The sequence below is a fragment of the Podarcis liolepis genome, assembly GCF_965112155.1.
Source record: "Podarcis liolepis genome assembly, chromosome: 9".
In the NCBI taxonomy this organism is placed as follows: domain Eukaryota; kingdom Metazoa; phylum Chordata; class Lepidosauria; order Squamata; family Lacertidae; genus Podarcis; species Podarcis liolepis.
In genome coordinates this window covers 58,041,060-58,052,212 of record NC_139564.1, presented here as the reverse complement: position 1 = coordinate 58,052,212, position 11,153 = coordinate 58,041,060, and the positions used below count along the sequence as shown (strand labels likewise).

At 45.2% G+C, this 11,153-nt stretch overlaps 1 protein-coding gene across 1 annotated transcript; it reads right to left on the bottom strand.

The window, feature by feature from the left end:
* Positions 1-2,879: 2,879 nt before the first annotated feature.
* SHISA3 (shisa family member 3) lies at positions 2,880-7,803 on the bottom strand (the record flags this gene model as incomplete). The annotated part of the gene is made up of 2 exons (XM_083460180.1): positions 2,880-3,665; positions 7,497-7,803. The coding sequence occupies 2 exons, from the start codon at positions 7,801-7,803 to the stop codon at positions 3,220-3,222; spliced, it is 753 nt and encodes a 250-aa protein (XP_083316306.1). The 3' UTR covers positions 2,880-3,219.
* Positions 7,804-11,153: the final 3,350 nt, after the last annotated feature.

Genomic DNA, 11,153 nt, shown 5'->3' with positions numbered 1-11,153 from the left:
TGGTTGGTTGGTTAAGCCAGGGATGGGGAAGTTTCTTGGCCCAGAAGGCCTCACCTTTAAATCCCTCCAAAACCCACAGGCCAGCTGTGATACTTTTCCATCACCTGGTGTCATGATGATAGGAGGTGGCTGTTAAGTGGAAGGTCCTGCCCATCTATCAAACTTAACCTGAGGGTGGGGTGGGGAGGGTCTGCTTTGACAGTGCATTCCCTTCGAAGCAGCACCCAGCAGGATTGAGTCCTCTCCTCATTAGCTAATGAGCAATGGGTTCAATCCTGCTGGCTGCAGGGGTCTGCATCATAGCACGTTTCCCAAAGGGGAGAAAAAACCAACTGCACAAACAACTTGGATAACCCCACATCCAGGTCATGCTCAGCCCTATATTTGCACACGGGAAAATGGAAATGCCAAACTACTTCAGGCACACTGAATTTAAGTAGCTAGAATTAAAAAATTGAAAAATCGTTATCAGTGCAGAAATGTGGGTATGTTTCACCCGTTTCCTTGTTATGAGAGGTATTCAACTATGCTTTACTCACAGCAGACCTACGGAGATTAACAGGCCTAGCTTAGTCATGTTCATTTATTTCAATGGGTCTACTTTGAGGAAAACCACCCTATATTTCTGCATCTCCACCCCCATCGTTCAGCCCGGACACTGAGGTCCAGCACCGAGGGCCTTCTGGCGGTTCCCTTACTGCAAGAAGTGAGGTTACAGGGAATCAGGCAGAGGGCCTTCTCGGTAGCGGCACCCGCCCTGTGGAACGCCCTCCCACCAGATATCAAGGAAATAAACAATGATCTGACTTTTAGAAAACATCTGAAGGCAACCCTGTTTAGGGAAGTTTTTAATGTTTGGTGTTTTATTGTGTTTTTAATATTCTGTTGGGAACCGCCCAGAGTGGCTGGGGAAACCCAGTCACATGGGCAGGGTATAAATAATAAATTTTTGTTGTTGTTGTTAGCATTAAAAACAGAAAATCATTGCTCTAATTGGCTACTCAACAGATTCAGAGGTGTATTCAAAAACACAACAGAACACAACAGTGTTTGCGGTTGGACAAAATTCTGTCACATTTGTTATAACGGAGCTTGCTTCTACATATATTCTTAAATTAAAAACACATTGCTTTACCTGGGCTCCTTTGGGAGGAAAAGGCAAGATAAAAAATTTAAAAATAACAATTTCTTAAAATTAAGATGCAGCACAAGAGATGGGAAACCTGCCGTTCTCCAGCTGTTGTTCAACTCCAAGTCCCATAAGCCCCAGCCGGCCTGGCCAGTGGTCAGGGATGATGGGAGCTGCAGTCTAGGAACTTTGGGGGGGGCAAAGGTCAGCCACCCCTAGTGTAAATAGTTTACACACCTGTTAATTTTTATTTCTGACCATTTTAAGTTGTGCAAAAGTTTTCATGTACTCTCAGCAGGCCAATAAATTCAGCAGTCTTACAGGCCATTTTGCCAATTCAGAAATATAAGCAATTGTAGGAAAGTAAGCTAGTTATGCTAGTGGGAGCCACTAGTGCAATGGGGGTTTCCCTCCTCCTCACAAGCTCCCTAAACAGCTCTGTGGGGGTCAGGAGAACCCCCAAAACAGGTCACAAGGGGAGGAGAGGGGACATTGCTCCATCAGAGGAAGCATCTCCCTAGTGAGACTCTGAATTCCACCCCATGTTTCCATTAATTCAAAACATAAACATATTGGACAACCAAAATATTGTTTCAGTTGTGGAGCGTTTTATTGGGAGAAAAACTGTGACTACAAAACACTGTCAAGCTTGTCAATACATTTTAAGTTACAGTTCTTAAACATTATTTTAGATAGTGCGGATTTTACAAAATAAAACTTTTATGTACCCAGCTTTGTCTTCCAAGTCACAGGACAAAAACTCAATAAATACACAAGGCTACTTCGGCATTTTAATGTTTTATACACTGCACATCTGTGAAATTACTGTATAGCTTTTAGATGTTATTACAACTTATTCTCCTGACTGTGAGAAATTTTGTACAAACTCTTAGTTAAAGTTTGCTTATTAGTGAAATACCCAGCAATCTTGTCACATGTAAAACTGTCCTAGCACAACGGTCTATGCTATCACACGTTCAAAACAGTGCATCACTTTTTTCCTGGCCCAACAAATGTTGGCATTGGTTAGTGTCTTTAATTCAGTGTTAAGATACCCTTTTTAAAAATAAAATAAAAAATGGGGCTTATAACCATTAATTTTCTTTCATATTATTATTGTTCTTTTAGTGACATGATCTTCCAATATCTATGAATAAAACTATTCCCTTTATAATAAGTGAAACTAATTCTGGTGATTTTTATTTTTTTAAGGTAAGCCTATATTTAAAACACACACAAAATGCAGGGTATGATCCAGTCAGATATCCCACTATCTGGAACTGATATGTTTAAAGTTCATATCGAAACCATCACTAATGCTACCCATTGCCTAAATAAATTATCCAAACAATGTGGTTGTTTAATGTCTTGTTTTCCTTGTATCTGCCAGAACTCTGCTCATATTAGATCACCAAAATCATAGAATTGTAGAGTTGGAAGGGATCCTGAGGATCATCGAATCCACCCCCTTGCATGGCAGGAATGTGCAGCTTTACTCACACAATGACACACATTGGTCAGGTGACGCTTTCTGAATGCAGATATGCTCCAAATTGACATCAGTTGAGAATGTGCATTTTATTCCAACAAGTCCAACATGCTTTAGACCAGTAAAGGTAAAGGGACCCCTGACCATTAGGACCAGTCATGGCTGACTCTGGGGTTGCGGTGCTCATCTCGCTTTATTGGCTGAGGGAGCCGGCGTACAGTCATGTGGCCACCATGACTAAACTGCTTCTGGAGAACCAGAGCAGCACACAAAAACGCCGTTTTCCTTCCTGCTGGAGCAGTACCTATTTATCTACTTGCACTTTGACATGCTTTCGAACTGCTAGGTTGGCAGGAGCAGGGACTGAGCAACAGGAGCTCACCCTGTCGCGGGGATTCGAACCGCCGACCTTCTGATCGGCAAGTCCTAGTACCAAACGAAAATTCCTGCAATAATTGACACTTTTTCTAAAGGGTAACTCACCCATTCATGTTATTTTCAGTTCCGTAAGCAGAGAACACCACAATGAAAACCACGTAACACAGGAGTCCATTGTGCTTCTTAGCGAAAGCGTTGTTTTGAATGCTTTACTCAGCTCTGGCTAAGTTTCCGGAACGCTCTTCCCAGTTAGAGACGGCTCGGATTCCAGAGGATAGGAGAAATATGGTCCCGACACCAAAAACCCAGAGGGCTGAGAGAGGCTGACAGAGTGGCCCATTTGCAAGCAGCCTGGCGTGTAAGGTGGAGGTGAAGGTGCTGCTGTACAGATAGACTCTGGCCTGGCAAATGCAAACCTGCTGAGAGAGCCGGCTGTGCAACTTGAGCTGACAGCAGAGCTAGATTGTCTCGATGGAGTCCTTAAGCTAGTCGAGGTCAGGATCATGGGCAAAGTCTCCATCTGGTAACTTCGGAGAGAAAACCGGATCGGCTGCGGCAGCGTTTGCTTCGGCCTTAAACACGTGCAGCAATAAACGGCGACAAAGGAGCCCACGAACAGGAAGGCGAGGAATATCGATCCGACGATCAGGAACGGCACATAGACTGGTTCTGAGCGAGACGGGAAAAATAAATTATGAACAGAATATAGCCAGGCTTTGTGCATTAGAAACTCATTGCTTATATTCTTCCGTTTTCGAACAAAGGGCTTCGCAAAGATTATGGCACAATAATCAGTCTTGATAGCATACCTGACACTAATTCTCTGGGTCACTCACTAATGGGTTGGAGCCAGACTAAATTAGTTCCACTTCGTTTCCAATCAAATCAATGGGACATAATTTAAGCTAAGATGAGCTTGTCCGATTGATTTTGATGATGCCTACGTTCAACAAACTGAGTCTGGATCCAACCCCAGCTAAAATTCTAACTGCAAGCATCTAAATTCTTCTTACTCAGATCTCAACCAATTCCTGCACCAATCCATTTTTTTTCCTAGTCAGCCTCTAATTTCCACACATGGAACAAAAATCTCATTGGACAAGTTGTTGTTTTTTTAAAAAAAGTTTGCGATCAATGATTCCACCCTCTACTAGTATTCCCCAGTTAGTTCAAGCGATTCTAACCCTGTATCCAGGAAACTTTCCCTACTTGAAAGTTGTTTGTTTTTAGAATAGTAACTATTTCCAACAATATTTTTTCCACTTGGCATATCTGAACCTACTTTGCTACAAAATGTTTCCTTTTTCTTTGCTCCCCATTTCCTCTCCTTTCTGTTTAACCCTGAGAAAAACTTCTGTGGAATTCATAAGGCTATCTCACCGCTTGTGGTTATTATTTTTAGATGGTCCTAAGAAAAGTACTGCACTAGAGAACCTGGCATAATTCTCTTATTTTCAAGGGTGAAGGAAGTGCTTTTGGTTTCCAGCCATTTCCCCCTCCTTTATATGAAAGGAACATGTAAATTCCAAAACTGGAAATGTCTTAAACCAAAACGCTACAGCTCCAGAGCTCTAGAATGGCTTTTTATGAAGACAGTGAAATAAATATTTTGTTGCAGTTACCGGTAAGTCTGCAGTCCTGATCACTGCTGAACTCAGTGAGACTGGTGAATGGAGCTGCAAACCTAGGCACACTTTAACTTGGGAATAAGTCCCAATGAATTCATAGGAAGTCAGAGGAAAGATGCCCCAAATTTGGCTGCAAATAATTTGCTGGATGTATTTGCAAACTTCTTCAATTTTTTTACAAGATGTAGAAAACGGGGCAGCAGGTGCACTGATTCAACACGAATCCTGACTCTGAAAGGGATAGAAGAGCAATTCTGCTCTTTTGAATGTTAAGGTTACAGCCTTGTACACAGTTACTTGTTATGGGAGCTTAGAACTGATGTCAATCTTTGTGATTTCAGTGGGGACTGTTCTAGATTTTATTATTGTTTTGTGCTTGGGAGTGTCTTTTCAAATTAGGTGGGGCAATTGGGCTTTTTCCTACAAAACATCAACAATGTGCTTTGGGGGACATTGAGAATACTAAGAACAAAAGAAGAGCCTGCAGGATCAGGCCAATGCCCCCCTTAGTCCAGTATCCTGTTCTCACAGTTGCCTGTTGGAAACCAGCTAGTAGTATTCAAACACAAGAGCCCTCTTCCCTCCTGTGGTTTCCAGCAACTGGTATCCACAATACCCATGACCTGAATACTTTCCTATTTACCCTGTGATCCAATTCTGAAGATCTAGGAAAACCAAAAGGGAAGATAAAAGTTGCAATAATGTTGCATTGCATCTTCTTTTACTGCAGTATATTTGGGGTGGGCTTTAAAGGGATTCTATTTTACTGAAGCTGCTTTCCTGGACTGGACAGCAGCAAAGTTTATGATGGGTTGAAGGTTTTCTAATCCAAGTACCGACTGCCCAAGAGAGCAGCTTTGAAAGTAGTAAGTCCATACAGTGTACCTGAAGTAATATGTTTGTGTCCCATGAAAGGGCTGCTTTCTACCCCTTTTTAAAAGTCAAGGGAGTTAGAAAAGTTCTCACAAGCATCGCCCATGAGCTCTGCTATTTAACTGCGACTCTGATCCTTTCTCGGGGGATTAATAGAAGGGGGAAAACGCTTGTCAGACTTTATATTTTTGAGGATTTACCAAGCCCACCTGCTTGGCTGGTGAATAACATTTTGAGCGCAATTGTGTGCAAGGTTACTCAGAAGTCCCACTGTGTCCAATAGGGCATACTCCTCCGTAAATGCACACAGAATTGCAGCCTTCGTCCCTTAATAACTGGTGAAAATAGCAGTGCCACACATGACCCCACATCTGATTTGGGGCACATCCTGACCTCCAAGGATAGGTAGCAAATGCCCTTCACTTCTAGACAGAGTTTGACTTAAAGACACCCCCACTTAAAAAAATAAAAAAACTTTTACAATGAATTCAGCTAATTAAACAGTCCTATAATTTAGTTAAAGAAAGAATAGCTAAGCGCCAAGGACTATGCAATGTAGCGGCTTTCTAAAACACCACAGTGAGCTTTTTGCTAGAAAAAGGCGTCAGGGTTTTCTTAAGATTAAAGGTAACCCTGCAACAACTGCTAGAATGCTTTCCAGAAAGACAGGCGGATTTCAATGCTCCCCAAACTCTCTTGGGAATAAAGCCCTGGGACTTCTGAGCAGCCACTCTCAGGGCTTGGCGTGAAAAATAAATTTAGCCCAGCAATTTTCCTTTCATCAAGGCACACGGTGAGAACCCATACAGGAGGAATATTTAAGGCTGCCAACCTGCGCCCACTTTCTTCGCACTAAGTTCCGCAGAAATTTATGCCCAAGGAAATACACGCATAAGCTGCCTCCTCTCCCTGAAGGTGCTTGTGGTTCCACACAGCCTGAAGGGCAAAACTGAAACGGGTGGTTTGTAGTGGGATCCATAGGCACCAGGGCATGAGGACGGGACTGCGAGGAGATACGACAGCCATCTTCCAAAATCTAAACGGCTGCCCCATGGAGGACGGAGCAAGCTTGTTTTCTCCTGCTACGAACCAAGGACTTCAATTTACAAGAAAGGAGATTCCAACTAAACATTAGAAGTAACCTTCAGACGGTATGAGCCGTTTAACAGGAGAACGGCCTCTCTTGGGAGGTGATGGGCACCCCTTCCTTGAAGGTTTTTAAGGCGAGGTTGGACGGCCACCTGTCATGGATGATCTAGTTGAAATTCTTGCATTGCAGAGGGCTGGACTAGACAACCCTCGGGGGTCCCTTCCAACTCTACGATCCTAACACATCCCATTTATTCCTGCAATCACAGAAGGTTCAACTAGATGATTCTCAGGATCCCTGCATTTAGTCTTGCATTGCACGGAGTGGACTAGATTATTATTATTATTAAATTTTATTTATACCCCGCCCTCCCCAGCCAAGACCGGGCTCAGGGCAGCTAACACCAGGGATAAAACAATTAATTGAAATACAACTTAAAAACAAGATTATAATACAACATTAAAATGATGATTCTCAGGATCCCTTCCAACTCTGCATTTAGACCTGCATTGCATGGGGGTGGACTAAATTATTATTATTATTATTATTATTATTATTATTATTATTATTATTATTATTATATTTTATTTATACCCTGCCCTCCCCAGCCAAGACCGGGCTCAGGGCGGCTAACACCAGGTATAAAACAATTAATTGAAATACAACTTAAAAACAAGATTAAAATACAACATTAAAAAAACAAGATTAAAATACAACATTAAAATGATGACTCTCAGGATCCCTTTAATCTCTGCATTCAGTCCCGCGTTGCCCGGGGGTGGACTAGATGCCGCGCAGGACGCCCTTTCCAACTCCGAGTCCGCGTTTCCACGCCACACGGGGACCCGCTTCTTTCCCCCGCAACCCAACCCCTCCCTCCCCGCACGGCGGTTCCCGGCCGACACTCACGGGCGCTCCCGGCCGGCTGCTCCGCTTGCGCCGGGTCGTTGGTGCAGCCGCCCTGCTCGAGTCTGGCGCCGGCGTCGGCGCAGCAGTAGCGCAGGGCGCACGAGCCGCAGCAGATGGCGGCGTCGGGCGCGTCGAAGCGCTCGGGGCAGGCGAAGCCGGCCGAGTAGGCGCCGCGCGCGTCCAGCCAGCCGTGGCAGTACTCGCCGCCGCCCAGCGCCGCCGCCACCGCCGGGCCGCCCCACCGCCCGGCCAGGCAGCAGCAGCAGCAGCCCAGCGCCAGGCAGCGCAGCCACGCGCCCGGGCCCATGGCCGACCCTCGGGCGACTCCCGCGGCCCACCCCGAGGCGCCCCCTGAGGAGGGAGAAGGCGGGGACGGCGCTCCAGGCCGCCGCCGGCCCCTCCTGCTGCTCCTCTCCCCGCCGAAGCCTCTGGGCCACCGGCGTCGAGGCTCCCCCTTCCGAGGGTTGTTTTCGCCTTGCCCTCCGGGGTACGTTAGAAGGGACCACGAGGGTCCTCTAGCCCAGTGGCTCCCAACCTGTTTTTTTTTGGGGGGGGGCAATGCCCCACCAAAGCATCTCTAAAATCTTGATTGACCCCCCACGTGACATATAGTGCTTATTATTCAAAAAGTGAACTTCTGTTCAAGTGGAGGAAGCTGAAAAGACCATTAACTGTTGATAACTCATTCTGGAATTGCCCCCCTTAAATATCAAAATGCCCCCTTAAAAATCAAATTGCCCCACAGTGGGAACCGTGGCTCTAGCCCAACCCATTCTATGCTGTTATTATGATGGTGGTTACATATACAGTGGTACCTCGGGTTACATACACTTCAGGTTACATACGCTTCAGGTTACAGAATCCGCTAACCCAGAAATGATGCTTCAGGTTCAGAACTTTGCTTCAAGATGAGAACAGAAATCATGCGGCGGCAGCAGGAGGCCCCATTAGCTAAAGTGGTGCTTCAGGTTCAGAACAGTTTCAGGTTAAGAACAGACCTCTGGAACGAATTTAGTACTTAACCCGAGGTACCACTGTATTATATACCCCGCCTTTTTCCTTGACAGGCTCAAGGCGGCTTACTAATTAAAAGAAAAGAGAACCACTAATGACATAGATAATAATAACTAGAGGGTGTAATAACAATAAGTAAATGTCATTCTTTCCAGCCAGCCTTTTAAGCAGACCCAAGCGTGTGAGAGCGGCAAGAAGGCCCATGGAGCCACCTGCTTCCCTTTCCCAAACAGACCTTGAGCGCAGTGCAAGGGGGCGCAAAATAATAATAATTAACAACAACAACAACTAAACAAACAAACAAACAAACAAACAAGGAATTGTCCCTATTTCCCAGGGGCAGTCCCAGATTTATTTGTTCCAGTTGTGGCAGAACATGATAATAGATTAAAAAGTTTCTGCCACTGCTTCTTACACGTGTGGTGAGTTATCCTGAACATCCTTAAATTTTAAATGTTTCAGCTTTTCTTCTTCTTGGGCTCTGATTTTTTCGCCCGTGATTTGTTGGTATGTGATGAGTCCCAGATTTACTTATCCTCCAGCGTGAAAATAGGGACGTCCTATTCCATCATCATCATCATCATCATCCATTTATTATTTATATCCCTGCCCATCTGGCTTGGTTGCCCCAGCCACCCTGGGTGGCTCGCAACATATATAAAAGCATAATAAAACATGGAACATTTAAAGAACTTCCCTATATAGGGCTGCCTTCCTATGTCTTCTAAAGGTTGTATAGGTTACTTAACTCCTTGGTTTGGTGGGGTCGCATAACTCCATACCCTCCAACAGTTCACCGATGAAAATAGGGACGTCCGATGGAAAAGCGGCTCATTCTGGGATCAAATCGGAAACCAGGATGGCTTCTGTAAACCTGTTACTGTTTCTGGGTAATAGGGACACTTGGAGGGTCTGTAATAATGACAATGGTGCCCACCTGATGCCCCCCTGAGATGTGCTGGAACTGAGTTCCCATGAGTTCCAGCTGGGGAAAAATGTCTTGCTACCTACTGTATTTTTCGCTCTATAATACGCACCTTTTCCCTTCTAAAAAGTAAGGGGAAATGTGTGTGCGTCTTATGGAGCGAATGCAGGCTGCACGGCTAAGCCAGAAGCCAGAACAGGGAGAGGGAGCGCTGTGCAGCGCTCCGTCTCGCTGTTCTAGCTTCTGGCTTAGCTGCGCAAAGCCTCCGCAGGGCAGCGGGATGAAGGCACCCCGCTGCCCTGCGGAGGCTTCACAGGCTGTCCCAGAAGCCAGAACAGCGAAAGGGAGCATTGCGCAGCGCTCCGTCTCACTGTTCTAGCTTCGGGGTTAGCAGCACAAAGCCTCTTCGAGGGCAGCGGGGATGTCCCACAAAGCCTCTGCAGGGCAGTGGGGATGAAGACTCCCCGTGCCCTGCAGAGGCTTCGCGCAAAGCTAGACTAGCTATCCCAGTGGCTATCCCAGAAGCCAGAACAGCAAGAGGCTATCCCAGAAGCCAGATCCCTCTTGCTGTTCTGGCTTCTGGGATTCAGAATCCCCCCCCCTTATTTCCCCTCCCCCAAACTAGGTGCATCCTATCATCTGGTGCGCCCTATAGAGCAAAAAATACGGTACGTAGAAAACTAACTGAGGGTGTAATCGGTGTAAGTAAATGCAATTCTTTCCAGCAAGCCTTTAAGCAGGCCCAAGTGTGTGAGAGCTGTAGCCGGGCCCACAGAGCCACTTGTTTCCCTGTCCCAAACATGCCTTTAGGGCAGTGCGAGGGGGCGCAGAATAATAATAATAAATAAAAACAGAATTGTTGCAAAAACAATAAAGGGGTGGGGTTTTGCCATGCCTCCCTCAGGCTGAAACACCTGTGTCAGACCTGCCTAGAGGCACCTCATCCAAAACTGTTTTTGTAGCCATTTCTTTAAAAGTTTGGTACAGCCAAAATGGGAGGAAAATGATTAAAAGAGGGGGAAGAATGATAAGATCCAATTTTGCCTGCGAAAGGTCCCTTTCAAAACATGTCCATAGGCCAAGGAGTGGGGATTGGTATGTGCACAGTATGTATGCATGCACAGTACAAACATGCGTTAGCTTGTTTGCAATGTGTGCAACAATTCATAGAATCATAACATTGTAGAGTTGGAAGGGACCCCAAGGGTCATCTAGTCCAACCCCCTGCAAGGCAGGAATCTCAGCTAAAGCTTCCATGACAGATAGCCATCCAACCTCTGCTTAAAAACCTCAAAGGAAAGAGGCTCCAGGGGGAGAAATCCTAGCCAGAAGTCCATCAAAAACAAGTGGCCATTGTGGTGTCAAGCTGTTTGTTCAATGACATATCTTACGATCCTTTTTTCTTATTTTTTTTAACAGTGTCGGGAGACTCATGCATACCCTTCCCATTTGGAGCCGAATCCATGGTTGCATTTGGCTTCTGAAATCTATGCAGACTGAGCCAACACAAAAAAAAAAAAAAGTGGTCTGAAGGACTAGAAACTTGCTTTAATAAAATTAATCTGCTAAACATGACACTTCATGAGCCTGATATTGCACAACAAACCCAGCAAGTTATGAAATGCATACAGCTTCAAGCATGACAGGCCATAAAGGTAAATATTTAGGAAAGCCTATTTCTGTATGTTCCAGATAAATTGTGAATCAAGTCAAAAAGT